At 40.8% G+C, this 19072-nt stretch overlaps 1 protein-coding gene across 1 annotated transcript in view; it reads right to left on the reverse strand.

Annotated features, from left to right (window-relative positions):
• Nucleotides 1-10845: 10845 nt before the first annotated feature.
• Nucleotides 10846-19072, reverse strand: part of PKIB (cAMP-dependent protein kinase inhibitor beta) — a 66487-nt gene continuing 58260 nt past the window's right edge. Inside the window, exons 4-5 of the mRNA XM_028142986.2 lie at nucleotides 15320-15496; nucleotides 10846-11622 (exon numbers count right to left, since the gene is read on the reverse strand). Coding sequence (XP_027998787.1) covers nucleotides 11555-11622; nucleotides 15320-15496 — 245 coding nt within the window. The 3' untranslated portion in view covers nucleotides 10846-11554. The remainder of the gene's footprint in view (nucleotides 11623-15319; nucleotides 15497-19072) is intronic.

The raw sequence follows: 19072 nt of genomic DNA on the forward strand, positions 1-19072 counted from the left end.
TAGTCCAAAAACCAGAGACTTTCAGAATCAGGTAGATTTAAGAGGATTTTTCAGTAATGTCATTCTACACATAAGAAAACCAAAGTCCCAAGAAATAAAGAAATCCTTTTTGTTTTAAAAGATCCTGTGAATGGGGGAAATAACCAACAACACTCTTTCTTCTTTTGGATTTTCTGTCACCACTAGTGACAGATCCATCAGGCCCCTTGGCCTTCTTTCTTGCTAACAGGTGAACTAACACGTTATCTCCCTGGGTCTTTGACCTTTGGTGGAGCAACCTCCCTCTCACACTATCTCCTGACCAAGCATCTAAATACCCATTGCTGAAGGGAGGCAGGTGTTGTCACTGGAAGAGTGGACTTCATGTTGTTAATTAAAAGAGAGGGAACAAACATTTACTGAGGAGTCCAAGGCCGTGGGTGTGGGGGGGTTGGAGGGGCTGAAGAGAGGTAGAGAGGTGCACCCCTGGAGGGCAGGATGGTGCTGAGAAGCAGGCAGGCTTCAGTGAATTTGCCCCAGAACCTTGTTGCTAAAGTGGCCGTATCTCAGGGTTTAGGGCTCAGTGCAGAGGAAGTTAGTTTCCTGTTCTCCCTCTGTATTTAGTGCCTTGTTGTTCTTTTTTTGTTGTTTAAATCCCACCCTTGACAAGAAGCACCAAGAGAAGAAGTTCATTCCTGCTTAGACCAAAGCCACCAAAGAGAGGCAGTGAGGCTCGGGGCAGTCTGGAGGGGGCCATCAATGGAAGTAAGAGAACCTCCAGGAAAAGGAGAAGGGGAGGAGGTCAGAGCTGAAACCCACACCTGCTGTGTATCTTTCAAATGGACTTTATTTCAGTCTTATCTTTAATTACACGCTCAACTTCCATCACTCTTAACCTTTTAACTGATCTGTACCTCAGTTTTCTCAGCTGTAAAATGAGGACAATAATACCTACCTCATGGGGTTGTGAGAATTAAAAGAATTAATATGGGTAAAACACATATCACAGTATCAGTATCTGGCATCCAGTAGTCACTGTAGAAGCATTTGCTCTTATTTAGGGAGACTAGAGGCCCAGTGCATGAAAATTCATGCACTGGAGGGGGGAGGTCCCTCAGCTTGGCCTGCCCCCTCTCACAGACTGGGAGCCCTCAGGGGTGGGAGGCGACCCGGAGATCAGGGGAAGGCGACACCCCATCACACCTCTGCTGGGGCCACTGCTGGCAGCACAAGCCTCGGCCGGCCCTGGTTACCTGAGCCTCGGGCGGCCCTGGGTAGCTGGGCAGCTGCCATCCGAGGCTTGCCTGAGCCTCAAGCCGGCCCTGGGTGGCTGGGGGGGGGGGGCTGAAGGGACTGGGGGACTCCGGAGGCAGGCGCGCGGAGCTGCTGGACCCGCCTGGGGGCGGGCCCGCCTGTGCCGTGCACCTGCCGCCCCAGCGGGCTGAGGGGACTGGGCGCCACCATCTTTGAGGGCATGGCAGTCAATTCACATATTCCCTCCTTATTGGCTGTGGGCCCCTCCATCTTTGTGAGGGCGTGACAGTAAATTAGCATATTCCCTCTTTATTAGATAGGATAATATAGGTTAATGGTTAAAAGCACAGATTCTTGATTCAACCTTGGGCAAAGACTTCTCTGGGCCTGTGTTTCCATGTGTAGGGCTTTTGTGAGGCTAAATAAATAACACATTCAGCACTGAAACCGTCTTTAATGCATATTAAGTGTTAGCCATTAGTGCATATTTAGCATTATTCCCTCCCCCTCCCTACTCACCCACATGTGGTCCATCACTGAATACAGGACTTCTTGTCCAGTGACAGCACTCCAGAGATAGGAGAAGCTGTGCTCAGGACCTCTTGCCCCCAACAGGTACCTTGCCAAGACTACTTGGCCAGCATCTCCTTTGTGTACTCAACTTTCCCACACAACAAACAGCAGGATTTGTGGGAACCGTTTTCCCTATTTTCTATTCCTGCCCTTGGAAGACCAGGAATAATCACTTAGCTAACCCCCATTCTGTTTTCATGAGACCCATCTTTCTCCAAAGTGAAAGGGGAAACTGTTAAATGATCGGAGGTATTTAAATTAAGTCAAGAATAAAGCTATACATTCACATACCATTTACTTGGGCTCAAGGTGCAGGGGGGGAGGGGACTTTTCAAAGTCTCAAGGTCACAATGGAAAAGAGTACTTTTAAACTGAGAACCATCAAAGGCCAATTTTAAATCTAAGATTGTAGAAAATTCAGAATTGTTTTTAACTTGATGTTAATGATTTGCGCATGACTATTTTAAATTAAAATAGGAAAGAAATTCGGTCGACCCTGCTATACAGAAAAAAAGAACTCTTTGTCACATGGAAGTAAACATTCTATCTTTGCATTCCTAAGAAATGTATTTTAAAAATGCATTAGAGCACTCTCTTTTCTGGCCTAAGAGTCTAGGGTATTCTAAATAATCAAAAGCCAAAGATTAACACACTTTTTATCACTTTCTATTACAATTACCTTTCCATACAGTAGCCTCTCAGAAAAATTGTGCTTGAAATACTATAGTTTGTGTTTCTTTTATTTGTTTTTTACAATAACCCTGGTCAACACATCTAGCAGAACTGGTAAAGCAAAACAGACTGTGGAATCTCAGAGGGAAGATAGGGGAGGGTGGGAGGGTGGGAAGAGATCAACCAAAGAACTTATATGCATAGATGCATAACCATGGACACAGCAATAGGGTGGTGAAGGCCTGGGGCGAACGTGGGGGCATATTAGAAGAAGTCAATGGGGGGAAAAGCGGACATATGTAATACTTTCAACAATAAAGTTTGAAAAAACAAACAAATTGGAAACAAGAAATCTGATTAAATTTGACTTTGGGGATGTCAGTAAGAAGTGTAATGCTACCACCACCTAGTGTCGATTTTGAGTAAATCTCGAAAATGAAAACTAAAGAGGAAAACAATTTACCCAAAGGCACATAGTCAGGTTAGGTTAAATTTAGGCCAAAATCCACATTTATTGACTGAGAGTCTCCTGGTGTTTTTATTATTATTATTACTATTATTATTATTATTATTATTCTCTATAATATCAAATTAAGGAAATATTTAAAAAGCAAATCCCTTCTACTAATAGAAATTTAACTTAGGTGGGAATTTTATTATAAAACAGGAATATTTGAATGTCTAGTGTGTCTAAAGCACTATGAGAGCCTTCACAGAGGTGCCGAAGTCAACTTCATATACTGTAAGTGGGAGGCAAGACTGTTTTCTGGTTTCTTGCTTTGAGAAGAAGAGGCAATCTCCATCTAGTACTTCCGGTACTTCTCTGCTAATCAGTACTGCCAAACAGTATTGACCTCTGTAATATTCGACCTCTGTAATACATGGAACAAAAGGTATTATGTTTGCCTATGTGACCCTCCTTTTAAGATATTTATAGTTAATTTCGTGTTTCCCACAGAATGTCAGTGAGCCCTTTTCACAGCCACGGCTAGGCCCCCGACCGATGTGAAAGGAGTCAAGCTTGGGGGTGGCATCTCTTCTTTCCAGTTCAGCTTCCATCCCCTTTGCCTCACTTCTGGATACCGTCTCCCACCCAGGGGATCCACGGGCTCCCACCACTTTGCCATTCCTTCAGGGTCCTGCAAGTTAATGGCAAATTGTACTCACCAGAGAAAATCTTTTCTGGAATAAGGTAAAAATATGAGTGAATGAATGAAAAAATAAAAAAATAAAAACAAATAAAATTGCTCTGCAAAGATACAAATGCCTTGTAATAGCTTATGTGGTATCCTGCCTATATAAAACTTTATTTTCCTAGGAATCCTGAGTGGAATCCAGACAAATTTAACAACTGAAATAAGCCAGTCAGAGAAAGACAAGTAGCATATAATTTCACTCATATGTGAAATCTAGTGAACAAAATAAACTAACAACCAAAATAGAAACAGAATCATAGATAAAACAGACTGACAGCTGTTAGAGGGGAGGGGTTTGGGAACCTGGGAGAAAAAAATGAAGGGATTAATTTTAAAAAAAAAAGAACTGTATAGACATAGACAATAGTACAGTATGGTGATTTATCAGAGGGAAACAGAAAGGGCTAGTAGAAGAGGGTAAAGGGGGGTAAATGGTGACGGAAGGAAACTTGACTTCGGGTAGTGAACATGAAATGGAACAACTAATGGGTCCGGGCTGACTGTCACTACTTGAGACAATTCAGCAGAGACAGGGTTGAATCATATATGAGCATTTATTCCAATACTACTGGCAGTATGGGAGAGCAGTCATCCACAAAAATCTGCTCTGCAGGCCCCCATAAACCAGCTGCTAATACAGGGTAGGACAAAGATTACATGGGGAAGTAGGGATTACAGGCATGGGAAGTAGGCAATGCAGGCCAGGGTGGGACTCCACTGTTTGGGCAAATAGGATGTTAATCTTTCCATGATAATCAATCTTGAATAAGGCTGGACCACATTCCAAGGTGGACTCCCGGGTCCCAGATTGCCTCCCAGGTCCAAGGTTGACTCCCAGGTCCCGGGGGCGTACAACTCCCAGCCAGGTTAGAATGTTCTTTCTTTAACCAACACAAGTTCAATATGGTTAACAGAGCATGATTAATATTTCCCATAACCATATCTAGCCCCCAATATTCTATTTTTGCCCCTAACAAACACACAATACCATATATAGATGATGTATTATAGAATTGTACACCTGAAATATATATAATTTTATTAAACAACTAGAGGCTCAGTGCACAAAATTCGTGCACGGTGGGGAGGTGTCCCTCAGCCCACCTGCACCCTCTCCAATCTGGGACCCCTCGAGGGATGTCTGACTGCCCATTTAGGCCTGATCTCAGTAGGATCAGGCAGTCGGACATCCCTCTCACAATCCAGGACTGCTGGCTACCAACTGCTCGCCTGCCTGCCTTCCTGATTGCCCCTAACCGCTTCTGCCTGCCAGCCTGATCACCCCCTAACCATTCCCCTGCCAGCCTGATTGATGCCTAACTGCTCCTCTGCCAACCTGGTCACCCCTAACTGCCCTCCTCTGCAGGCCTGCCCCCCTCCCCCCAGCTGCCCTCCCCTGCAGGCCTGGGTCCCCCTTAAGTGCCCTTCCTTACAGGGCCGGTCGTCCCCAACTTCCCTTCTCTGCCAGCCTGGTCACCCCTAACTGCCCTCCCCTGCAGGCTTGATTGCCCCAACTGCCCTCCCTTGCAGGCCTGGTCCCTCCCAACTGCTCTCCCCTGCTGGCCATCTTGTGGTGCCCATCTTGTGTCCACATGGGAGCAGCCATCTTTGACCACATGGGGGCAATCATCTTGTGTGTTGGAGTGATGGTCAATTTGGATATTACTCTTTTATTGGAGAGGCTAGAGGCCTAGTGGGGGCTGGCTGGTTTGCTTTGAAGGGTGTCCCAGATCCGGGTGGGGGTTCCCTTGGGGTATGGGGCGGCCAGCATGAGGGGCCTGTGGTGGTTTGCAGGTTGGCCACACCCCCCGGCGACCCAAGGGGAGGCCCTGGTATCTGGGATTTATTAATCTTCTATGATTGAAACTTTGTAGCCTTAAGAGGAGGCCAAGGCAGGCCAGGGCAGGCGGAAAGCTTGGCATCCTCCATTGCCAAGGAAACCCAAGCCTCCTGCTTGCTCTGTGGCTGTAGCCATCTTGGTTGGGTTAATTTGCATACTTGCTCCTGATTGGCTGGTGGGCGTGGCTTGTGGGTGTAGCAGAGTGATGGTTAATTTGCATATTGCTCTTTTATTAGATAGGATGCCACCCTAATAAATTCAATAAAAATTGAAATATTAAAAATCTACAAAAACAAAGCTCATAGATGTGATGGTTTGGGGCAGAGGGCCTTTTGGTGCAGGTGAGGCAGAGCATGTCCTGGATCTGAGGACCCTGTCTCAGATGACGGTTGCCACTTTCTTGAGTGAATTCTGAAAGGCGATACCCAAATCCATTTTCTTCAACTGTAAAGTTGTAACTGGACAATCAATGGGTTCGTGCGGCCTGTCACTACTTGAGCCAATTAAGCAGAGACACAGTTGAATCATATATGAGTATTTATTCCAATACTGCTGGCATTATGGGAGGTCATTAGGTCATTCACAAAAATCTGCTCTGCAGCCCCCCATAAGCCAGCTGCTTATATAGGGTAGGACAAGGATTACATGGGGAAGTAGGGATTACATGGGAAAGTAGGAGGCTGGGGTGGGACTCCATTGTTTGGGCAACAAGGTTGTTAATCTTTCCATGATAATAGGCAGTTCTTGAATGAGAATGGTTCCAAGGTTGATTCCTAGGTCCAAGGTTGACTCCCAGGTACAAGATTGACTCCCAGGTCCTGGGGGCGTAAACTCCCAGCCAGGTCAGAATGTCCTTTCTTTAACCAACACAAGGCAATCATGGTTAACAGAGCATGATTAATATTTCCCATAACCAAAGCTAGTCCCCCAATATCCTATTTTTGCCCCTAACAAAATGAGAAACATTAACAACTATCTTGTATGATTATTATTATGAAGCTTCAAAGGATCCACGAGGGTGCTGAGTAATCACCAGTCACACAAAGTGTGGCTATAATAATAAAATTATTCCTATTGGTGTGCTCAGTAAGAAATCCATTCTAGGTTTTTAACAGGTAGCAACAGAACCTTCCCTTAGCCCTTTGTTATATTTTAAATAGCTGCAGATTTTCGTTCTTAGAGTTGTCATCAATAACTCGGGGAGAAAAACCCACTCTCATTAATCAATCCTAGTTTTAGCTAAGCAGTTGCTGCTTGTGGAAAGAAAAGAAAGAAAAGGAATAGAAGGAAAATCTATAGAAAAATGACACAGAAAACGTTATTGGCAAATAACATAGAAAAAAATCAACAAATGTAGGACATTCACCTTAAAGTCATCACCACCCTTTATTCTCAGAAAATTAATAATAATAACTTTTGCTATGTATCAGGCACTTTCCTTAGCAATTTATCAGTGTTCACTAATTTAATTTCCGTAGTAATTCACCATTTTGCACATTGAAGAAGTTGAAGCATAGAGTAAAATAACCAAAGTCATGAGAGCAAAGGGCAAAGCTGTAATTTAAACTTGAGGAGTCAGTTTCCACAGATAAGGCATCAGGTTAGTGTGCTTTGGTAATTCTTCCTCTTGTTCTCTCTTTCTTCATCACCTACCCAAGCTGCTCAATCCCCTGAGCTAGCAAAACTGAAGCAAATGCACCATTTCCTTTTGCCTCCCCCTGCAGTCACTCACATTCTAAAGAGGTTCAAAATCTTTGCAGCCAGATCACAAAAATATCTTTGGGCACATGACACAAACCAGTTTCTTTTTGTTTCTTCTTTCTTCTCTTTTGCATAGCATCAAGTTTCCAGACAGCTGTGTAATTGTCCCCTTTTGTCTTGGTTTATCTTACAGTATTAATTAAGACTTTACAGCCACTAAATACAGCAAGAGGTTTGTAAGAAGAAAATGGAGAAATGGGCATGGAGACTTTCCTTAATGAGCCCCACCTGGGTAGCTTTGTTGAAAGTGTCTACTTGCTATGACAAAATACTTTACTATGCATTCCCCCAAATAGCTTGATTTTTTTAAAAATTGATAGATGGATTCAACTTTGTCTTTCAACTATTGATCTCTTGTTCTTTGTCTGAATTCCTTCTCAGAAAAAAAAAAATCTGTTGGCAAATATTCAACAAGCTTGATACCCTCTGTATTGTACAAATACTTATAAATATGTATATGATGGGGCATTTATGTGTGCATTGTGATGAATAAGTGATTTAGCATATACAGCTCTCAGAATGTATGTCATCACTAGCAATAATGAGGAAGAACATGGCTTCATTTCTGGCTTCTAAACGAGAGATAAGCACCTAATAATACTGTGACCCAAAAGATGGGTTGCTTTTTTTTCTTCACATTTTCATGGAAGAAGTTACTCATTTAGATATTGACACAAAATTGTTTTGTTGCAGTAACTGTCATAACACTAGTGAGTGAATCATCGTTAAAGGATGTCAGCAGCTCATTAGCATGACTGAATTGGCACTAATGTAGTAATTACCATGAATTGTCGATTTCTATCATAGTGTCCTCTCCCAGCACCAAGAATTGGGAATGTTTGTGAAATTGCAGAAGAAGGCAGAAGACAGCCAAATGGACAAGTTCAGCTGCCCACCACCTTCACTATCAGAGAATAATGGCAAAAGCATCTGGAATAAAAAATGATGGTGATGACAGCTAATATTTATTGAATTGTTCTTTGCCCGGAATTAGTCAAGTGTTTTACATACACAGTAAGTCCTCACTTAACATCATCCATCAATAGATTCTTGGAAACCGCAATTTTAAGTGAAACTGTGTAACACCACCAAAACCCCTAGGGCCTAGGCTAATAGATAGAAACAAGAGTAACGTTCCTAATGGCATATTTCTGGTCACAAACATATCACCAAACTTCTATATCAAGACCCAAAACGCTTTTCACATTAAACATTGAAATAAATGTGAGTGATACGTAAACTTAACAAATAGTAATTGAAACAAGTAAGAATTATGTTCCAACTCGCTTGTTCTAGTTCAGGGTTGCAGGTGGCTGGAGCCTATCCCAGCAGCTCAGGGCACAAGGTGGGAACCAACCCTAGACAACATGCCCCATCGCAGGGCCACGCACACACACTCAGAGTGGGACAAGGTAGACACTCAATCCACCTAATGTGCTTTCCTTCGGGGGGTGGGAGGAAGCGGGAGTACCCAGAGAAAACTCCACACAGGCAGTGGCCCTGGCCTGGAATTGAATTCTTTTTCTCTTCACCAACATTGTAACAAAACAACGTTGAACAAAACAACCTTATTTGAGGTCTTATTTACTACTTCCACTAGCCCTATACATACGCACTGTTATTAATGCCATTCCAAGAGGAGTACACTGAGACAGAGAGACATGATGTAAATTGACCAAGATCACACAGGTTGTGAGCAGCTGAGCTAGAATTCAAAACCCGTCCATCTGAATCCAAAATTCATGTGCTTACTGGTGAAACTGTACTCCGGGGTTTCCCAGCCACAGCACCATGGACACACATGGCCAGATCATTCTTTGCTTTAAGCGTCTGCCCTGTAGGACTGAGGATGCTTAGCAGTTTAGCAGCATCCCTAGCCTCTGCCCACTAGATGCCAGTAGCACCCTCTCTCCCCAGCCCACTCTCCTGCTGATGGCAGCCCAAAATGTATCCAGGCACTGCCCAATGTCCTTTAGGAGGCAAAAGTGCCCCTTCCCCCAGGATGAAAACCACTGTTCTACTCTCACCCATCTTTATAATGACTACACAGGGTGTCCCAAAAACATGCATACACACTTTAACAGCTGATAACTCACTTAATTTTCACTCCTTTTCAGGTTTAACTGATTTGAAATAAAGGCTGAAGCCAGACTAAGCTTTGAGCAAAGAAAATGTATGCACTAGACTTTTTTATGGGGATACATAAAAGATAAAGTTTATGGTATAAAACTGGCCACCGTTGACGAAGTGAAAGAGTGCACAAATACCACAAGAAATGATTCTTGATGTTTGTGATTCCATTGCTTCCTGTTATCAGCAGTGCCTGGACCAGAACAGTCATCAGTTTGAAAACAGGCATTGATAAAAAAATTTATCCATTTCTGTAGATTCTTCTAAATTTTGAAAATGAACTGTATCTTAATAAACACTGACTTTATAATCATTTAAAATGTGTACCAAGTATAAATTGTTTGGGACACCTTATATAATATTGTGTTATTAAACAACTCAGAAATATCATTTTAATGGCTAAAATATATTTTATTGAATATTAAATAAGTGCTACACTTAAAATAGTACTTTTAATTAATTTATAAAGAAAAAATTGTATTTGAGAATTTAAAACAATCAGGTTCTTTGAAATCTACCCTTTTGGTGTATTTTAGATCTTACCTAATAATAGACAAACATGTAAATTGACCATACCTCCACTACGCCACCAGCCAATTAAGAGTGATATGCAAATTAACCCAACAAAGATGGCGGTTAATCTGCCCCACTCCCAGTCTCTGAGGGCCTCTGGCAGTGTGGGAAGGAGGGGCCAAAGCAGAAAGAGGCAGCTCCCAGGCCTGAGCGGAAAGGGGCTGGGCCGGAGTGGAAAGGCGGTGCCAGCAGCCAGGGAAAGGAAAGCCCATTCTAGCATGAATCTTCGTGCATCAGGCTTCTAGTATAAACATAAACTTCATAAATAATAATCAGTAGGTGTTTTATATCACAAAGACTATTAATTTCCTCTTTTAAAACATGTCAAAAAATTTAAAAAATGTATTGTCATTTTTCACCTGGTATACTTTAGAAGATAAAAATGAAGGAGACTGTGTGGGTAACAGATTTAAGAGTGAAAGAGTTTATTTGATTACTGTATACAGACATGGCCTAAGTTACAATCAAATAAGGTAAAACATCATGCATATGTGTCTGAAAATAAAAATAATTTATTGGTAAATTTTTTTAAATTCAGAATTCTATTCTTTTCTTAAAATGTCTAATAAATCAACATTTACTAAGGCTTTGGTTTTGTTTATTTTAAAACATACTTAAATATATATTAAAAGCAAGTATTTTGCTATTTATACCCACCTCATTCTTCAAATATTTAAATGCCTACTCTTATGTTACCTATTTTAGGACAGATATAAAAATTAAAGTCTGCATTCCTGAGAAAATTACTTTAGAAACAAGTCATATATACACAAAAGCCCTAAGAATAAGAAAAGACTATAAAGCAACTAATAAAGTATTTTTGCATAATTCACATTAAATAAAAACATACACATACACACACCCAAGTTAAGGAAGATAATAAAATTCATTTAATAGGCATATTACATATAAACAATTTATCACAAATTTTGCATCTTAAGAGTCCACATGAAAAATCACAGTATACATAGACTAGAAGCAATGTATATCAGACAAAAACATCCTGGAGCTGTTTAGGTTGTCAGGTTTATACTTTTCCTCCAAATCTTTTTAGGGTTTGGGACCAAAAAAATTTAGTTAAAAACAAACATTCTATCCTTGTGGTTTTGACCTATTATTCCTTCTTACCAAAGCAAACATCCAAACCAAAAAAAAAAAAACAAAAACAAAAAAACCAACAAATTCCTCCAAATTCCATACATTAGTAGTGTTTGGTTTAAATGTCTTATCTACTACCATAAAAACAGAATTAAAAACACATCTGGCTAAATAAGTCTAAAAGAGAATAGTGGATTTTTATTGGGTTTATAGACAATGATATGTATTTAAATGACCATACATTCTTAATCTTTTCCTTGGGTGCAATTTGGATGTAATCTGCCTTTTAATAACCTACATGGGACCTCATGGTTGCAATCCAAGTGAGTAGCATCACAACAAAATTATCTAGTACACACATGTTGCTTAGGGCTGCAATGTTACCATGGTTACTACCGGATCGAACATCTCAGGAAAGCAGAACCACTAAAGTCTTTCACCTTGCAGAAATTCAGCACTCTTGATAGGTTGTGAGCCTTCATTTTCCTTCATTTGGGGGCTTTTCCGATTGGTCTTGTGTTTTTCCTTCATCTTTCTTTTTTACATCTAAAAAAATAAATAATTTTCATTCATATATGTAATATTTTGAGATTTTCCTTTATGCACCCTAGTCATTTTCTACTTGATTACGACATACTTTGCCATCAGTCCAGACATGAAAACTACACAAAGAAAAGTCAGACCCCAACTTTTTTTTTTGATTAGCAATTGGAAACTATTACTTTTTAAACAATAATATTTGTACTTAGATAATTAAAAAGAAAATAGGCCTTAAATCCACTTATTTATAGCTCTGTTAATAAAACATTGTCTATGCCATCTACCTCTGTAAATGCGTTTCCTTTTGAGTATTCTTTAATACCTGGTGTTACATGTTGACTGTATTTTTAGTACTTTAAGTGTCTTAGTTGATGCCCTTGACTTTATTTCAAAACGATTTAACGAATCATATAAAAATAGTAGCAATATTCTTTCAGATAATAGTTTCTCTGGTGATCAGAATATAAAATGATGAAGACTACTAACTCTCTTCCAGTATATTAGCTTTCTTTTCCTTAACTGTGTAATGTCAACATGTATTTTGGGGTGTGTGTGTGTGTGTGTGTGTGTGTGTGTGTGTGTGTGTGTGTGTTTATAAACTTTAATTAGACCTTTTATATTAACAAGTAACTTTTCTACCTCATTAGTTGGGGATGGCCATTCAACAGCTACATCATGTTCTGATAATCATACAGTTGTCCCCCCCTATCCATGGTTTCACTTTCTGCGGTTTTAGTTACCATGGTCCAAAAATATGAAATGGAAAATTCCAGATATAAACATTCATAAGTTTTAAATTGCACACTGTTCTGAGTAATTGTGATGAAATCTCATGCCATCCTGCTCCGTTCCACCTGGGACATGAGTCATCCCTTTGTCCAGTGTCTCCAGGCTGTACACATACACTTCCCACCCGTTGGTTATGTGGTAGCTGTCTTGGTTATCAGATGGACTGTTGCAATTTTGCAGTGTTTGTGTTTAAGTGACCCTTATTTTACTTAAAATGGCCCCAAAGCCATTCACATAATTTTTTTTTTAAATATATGTTATTGATTTTTTACAGAGAGGAAGGGAGATAGAGAGTTAGAAACATCGATGAGAGAGAAACATCGATCAGCTGCCTCCTGCACTCCCCCCACTGGGGATGTGCCCACAATCAAGGTACATGCCCTTGACCAGAATCGAACCTGGGACCTTTCAGTCCACAGGCTGACGCTCTATCCACTGAGCCAAACTGGTTTCGGCAATTCACATAATTTTATTCCAGTATATTGTTATAATTGTTTTATTTTATTATTATCATTGTTGTTATTCTGTTACTGTGCCTAATTTATAAATTAAACTTTACTGTAGGTATGTATATATAAGAGAAAACATAGTATATGCAGGGTTTGGTAATATCTGCAGTTTCAGGCATCTATTGGGAGTCTTAGAACATATCCCCTGTGGATAAGAGAGGTCTATTATATATGGCATTTTCAAACTTAAAAAGCCAAAAAACATTATATATGCTTTATTTCTTTTATTTTTATTTCTTTCATCTTTTTTTCATCTTATGTGTATACTTTTTTTTAATGTGTATACTTTTTTAAAAAAGATTTTTTTATTTAGTTTCAGAGAGAGAGAGGAAGGAAGAGGCAGAGAGAGAAACATCCATGTAGGAGAGAAACATCAATCGGCTGCCTCCTGATTGAGCGGAAAACCGGGGAATGTGCAACCAGCAACCTTCCCATGTACGGAATGACACCCAACCAACTGAGCCACACTGGCCAGGGCTTATGTGTATACTTTGTAACTTTTACTTGTAGTGTCCCATTTGAGAAATGCAATGACCTTTAGAAAAAAGTGAGGTAGCCATGGGACTCCAGGATCTGTCTACGGCCCCTGGCCTAACAATGGCATGTTTATTTCATGGGAATCAAAGCAGGAACATTTGTAACTTTACCAGGTAGTAAATAACCTCCTGAGGCAAAGAATTAAGAGCCTTCTCTGGGGCTCCCATTAATGGGGTAGAGGTGAAGAAGCTTCTAGCTCTCTCATTCTTCACTGTCACCAGGAATACATTTTTACACACACACACACACACACAGAAGTCTACCTTGACATCTAAAATGGGACGACCCAGGGATTCCACTTCTGGAAATATATCCGAAGAAACCTGAAACACTAATTTGAAAGAATATATGCAACATTTATGTTCATTGCAGTGCTATTAACAATAGTGAGGATTTGGAAGCAGCCTAAGTGCCCATCAGTAGATTGGGTACAAAAATTGTGGCACATTTCCACAGTGGAATACTACATGGCTGTGAAAAGAAAGAAATCTTACCTTTTGTGATAGCATAGATGGGCCTGGAGAGCATTATGCTAAGTGAAATAAGCCAGTCAGAGAAAGACAAGTACCATATGATTTCATTCATATGTGGAATGTAATGAACAAAATTAAACTAACCAACAAAATGGAAACAGAAGCATAGATATAGAGAACATACTGACAGCTGTCAGAGGGGGGATGGTTGGGAGGCTGGGTAAAAAAGGTGAAGAGATTAAGAAGAAGAAAAAAACACACATATAGACACAGACCACAGTGTGGTGATAGCCAGAGGGAAAGTGGGGTGAGGGAGGCGGGAGAGGGTATGGGGGAAACAAATGGTGGCGGATTGAAACCCGCATGGTTCTATTAACCAATTTCACCCCAATAAATTCCATTTAAAAAAAGAAATTAAAAAATAAAATGAGGCACATGGCACCGGCATTTTGGCAATGACTTGGAACTGAAATTATCTTTAACCTCTTTGAATGCTTTTAAATGAAGGGACTTTAAAAAAACCTTTATTGAAATTATTATTATATTTAGTCTCAGAAAACTAAACTCTGCAAAAGCTATGTGGCCTGTATGTAAGCCATGGGGAGAAAGACCCAAGATTTTCCTTCATTTGCTGACAGCTCTTTTTTTTTTTTTTTCTTAATTCAACTACTGGTTGAAGTCTGATCACCTTTTATACAAATGCCTTAAAGATATCTCTAGTTGATAATAAACTTCCTCTAAGAGAAATAGCTAAGCTTATGGAATACTGCAGTGAGCCTGGCCAGCGTGACTCACTCAGTGGTTGAGTTTTGACCTATGAGCCAGGAGGTCAAGGTTCTATTCCCAGTCAGGCACATGCCCTGGTTGCGGGCTGGATCCCCAGTGTGGGGTGTGCGGGAGGCAGCCAATCAATGATTCTCTGTCATCATCGATGTTTCCATCCCTCTCTCCCTCTCCCTTCCTCTCTGAAATCAATAAAAATATATTTTAAAAAATTAGTGCCGTGAAGCAGAGGCTCCTCAAGTGATTTGTCAGTGGGTGGCAGAAGAGAAATTATGTTCTTTCTGAGTACATCTCAATCAATTTTGTAAGCTCCTTGAGGGAAAAGGATAATATGTGCTGTCCTTTGACTCCCAGTCGCCAGCACTGTGTATGACAACACACATCCAATGAACACATAAATGCTCAGTTTCCACATACAAAACACCATGAGACAAAAAGATGAAATTGTCCGCTTTTGGAAAGCCTGAAAAAATCTACTTGACCATAAACACAAAAGATGAAAGGTGTTGTTAGTAAACAGTAGGACAAACCAGCACTTAACAGGGAGACTTGCAGGGGAAAGAACTGGTTCAGAGAGAAGTGCTGCTGATTTTAAGAGAAATTTACTGTTACCTTCCTTTATGGAGAGGGTCTCCAGTTTGAGGGGCAACTCGGAAGTCCCACCTGTCCCAGCTGAACCCTGGATGTCTGGGACGGCATTCCGGCGGCCTGCCCTTGCTGAAGATGCAAAATTGTCGACCCCAAGCTCCACATCAGTCATTTCCGGTGAATCTGTCCTCATAGCAACATCTACAAACAGAATGTGCACGTGAAGGAGAGGATGCGCCTGTTCCGAGGTAAACACTCACAACGGTGGCCGAAAGGCATGGCTTGCTCAAAACCACAACCGGCTTGGGGAATCTAATCACTGCTCCCACTCTGCATCTCTGTCTACTGTTCTGGTCCCAGAGTTTCCATCTGCACAGAATAGAGCAGGAAGTTCTCAGTGCGAGCCAGATTGCTAAAAATAACCCCGAGCCAAAAGAGCCACTTGGATGTTGTAGGGTGCAGCAATCTCTTGCCTTTTGTTCTGCTTTTCTGTGGAAGGATCAGCCCAAGGGGGCTGGGAAGGAAATGAACACTGACTTGCTTGGCCACTCCCAAACAGACTCTGCCTGCCAGGGTTTGCTTTGAGTGTTTGTTCAGCCTAAAACCAAATCACTATAATCTGTGAGGAGCAAACAAAATACACGCTGTTCCTGCTCTTTAGAAATAAGGAATTCAACTTTATCTCAAAGGCTCTTCCCCCTTCACCCCCCACCCTCAGTGACAGCTGTGTATTTCTCTCTGTGCTCTTCTCAGACCTAATTTTCAATGCCGCATGTTCTGTTGGGGAGAGTAGGACTCGTTTTATCCTTTCTTGCCTTCAAATGGACATGGTCATTCCTAGTGCTTTCCTAAAGCATCCTTCATCTTCCCAGCAATCATTGGTCTCTACAAAAAGGTTCTCAAGAGATCACTCACTATACAGGGAGAGAGGTAGCAGATATTGCTTATTCTAAAACTATTTCATATGATGTTTTCTTTTTTCACCTTTAAAAAATGTTTAATTAACAGTTAACATACAGTAACATATTAGTTCATGGTGTACAACCACATGATTATATATTTATATAACTTATGAAGTGATTCCCCCCTGGTAAGTCCAGTATTCATCTGACACCATATATAGTTATTACAATATTGACTATATTTCCTATGCTGTACATTACATCCCCGTGACTATTTTGTAACTATAATTTGTACTTCTTAATCCCTTCTCCTTTTTCACCCCCCTCCCGCCCCCCGCCGGCAACTCTCCTCCCATCTGGCAGCTGTTAAAATGTTCTCATATGATGCATCCTAATGAATCTTTCCTAAGAAGTCAACAATGAACAGTATCGCAAACGCAGTAGGAGCAGGAACAATTTATTGAGAAGCTATTAAGTGTTAGGCTCTCAGCCGGGCATCGAGAGTACAGAGGAATGATACATTCTGTTTTTAGGGGATTTGGACTCCCAAAGGGAAGAAAGAAGGTAAACATGCAAGCACAGATAACAACACAGAATGTGCTGAGTATCAACCAAAGGATGGAGATAATCATCATTTGTGGCACTTGAGGGTAGAAATTTGTGAACATTGGCCTATATACACAAAGCAAATCAAACTTTTCATGAGGAGAGCCCTTTCCGATCACTGAGCTTCAATTCAGGAAATGCTAAAAATGAAGGGAAACAGTCACAAAATATGTGCATTTGATATTAAAAATGCAACTCTTTTTGGCCCAGAGCATGTACATTGAGTTTAGTGTTGGTCTGAGGAATCCAGGAGTAACTAGGCTACTTCTCCAGAGAGTTTCATTTTTCTAGGAATTAGGAAAAATTTGAGAACAATGCTAAAATTTAAGACATAATTTTGAGCTCAATTAGACTTCTAATTGTTTAATATTCACCAACTGTCTGGCATTGAAAGACAGTACAGATTAATGTAAAGAGCACTGGACTATTATTCAAACAGAACATTCCAGGCTTACAAAGTTATATTGGTTAATCCATTTAATTTATCTGAGTCACTATTAAAAAAATGGCCTGACTGATTCAGAGAATTCTTGCGGAAAAACTAACAACATAAAGGGTATAGAAACTCTTTGTAACTATAAAACTATATGGTTGATTACTGGCATCATTGCTCATGTCTCACTAAGTTTTATTTACTCTACCACTCTCCTGTGTGTCCACTTTAATCCTAACAAGAAATATCTTACGCCTGGAAAACCTCCTAAGTTTTCTAAGAGAGAAACTAGCATTCATTCAACACTGCATGAACATTTTCATGTCTATTATTCTCACTTAAACCTTCCACTAACCCTATGAGGTAGTGAGGAATCACCCTCACTCTGTGGATATGGAAACTGGGGCACAGGAACGTTAAGTGACTTACTTAGAGTTGCACAGCTGCTAATCTAGCATCTAGTTTCAGCTTACTCTGAAAACAAGACAATGTAGGTTACCACAAAATTAGCTTTCCAAGTCTCTGAGATATATATAAACAGCCACACAACAGCTACTTTAGATTCTGCCCTTCATTACTTTTAAATAGGAAAAATCTATAATAATAAAAGCACAATATGCTAATTAGACCAGACATCCTTCCAGATGTCCGTCTGGACGACCTTCCAGATGAAGCCAGGGCTGAGAGGGAAGCCCGGGTCCCAGGTGCCAGAGGGAAGCCGGTGATGGCAGCCGGGGGAAGGAAGGCCTACTCTTGCACAGATTTCGTGCATCAGGCCTCTAGTATATATATAAATGTTTAGTTATCTTGTGACCACCCCCATGATGTGTGAATTTCAATTAGAGATATCTTCTCTACCTGTGAGATCTCTAGCTTGTGAGTGGCACCTGACACCAGTTTGGAAACAGACCATTTGCAGGCCTCCCTCCACTCTGTCCTCAGCCAATTCCCATCACATCAGAAGCCATGACCATGATTGAATGTGTACTAGTATTTCTGTGACACATCTTCCTGCGTAACTAGAAATAAATGAACTATGCTGAGCTTGAACACCTTAATTATTACTGGCCTGGTAGTCCCAATCTTAAAACTGAAGATAAGCCCTAGCTGGTTTGGCTCAGTGGATAGAGCGTCAGCTTGTGGACTGAAGGGTCCTGGGTTCAATTCCGGTCAAGGGCACATGCCCATGTTTCGGGCTCGATCCCCAGTAGGGGGTGTACAGAAGGCAGCCAAGCAATGATTCTCTCTCATCATTGATGTTTCTATCTCTCCCTCTCCCTTCCTCTCTGAAATAAAGAAAAATATATATTTAAAAAATTGAAGAGAATGACAAATATAAAAAATTAAGATGAATAATTATATACTATATAATTTATGTTAAATAAAAATGGGAAAACTCTTTTCAGCAAAAGGGGATATGTTAAAAGAGTACTGAGTTAGCATTTGTGCATTGAAAGAAAACTTCTAAAAGGTGGCTGGGAATAGGCCATCCACATGGAAGAAGGGATTCTGGTCTCCAAGTTTATGTCAAGGTTTCTTTGCTACTGGCTGCTATTTTGGAAGTTTTTGCTTTTGCCTTTATTATTTTTCTAAATTAGTCCTCTTTTATAAATTGACTAGAGGCCCGATGCACAAAGATTCATGCAAGAATGGGCCTTCCTTCCCCTGGCTGCCGGCACCACCTTTGCTCTGGCCTGAGTAGCCTTTCTGCGCCAGCCTGGAGCCACCTTTCTGCCTTCCCACGCTGACCAGAGGCCTGGAGCAGCTGGGCGCCTGCATATGCAAATTAATCCACCATCTTTGTTGGGTTAATTTGCATACGCACTCCTGATTGGC

Source organism: Eptesicus fuscus, chromosome 10, assembly GCF_027574615.1.
Source record: "Eptesicus fuscus isolate TK198812 chromosome 10, DD_ASM_mEF_20220401, whole genome shotgun sequence".
NCBI lineage: Eukaryota > Metazoa > Chordata > Mammalia > Chiroptera > Vespertilionidae > Eptesicus > Eptesicus fuscus.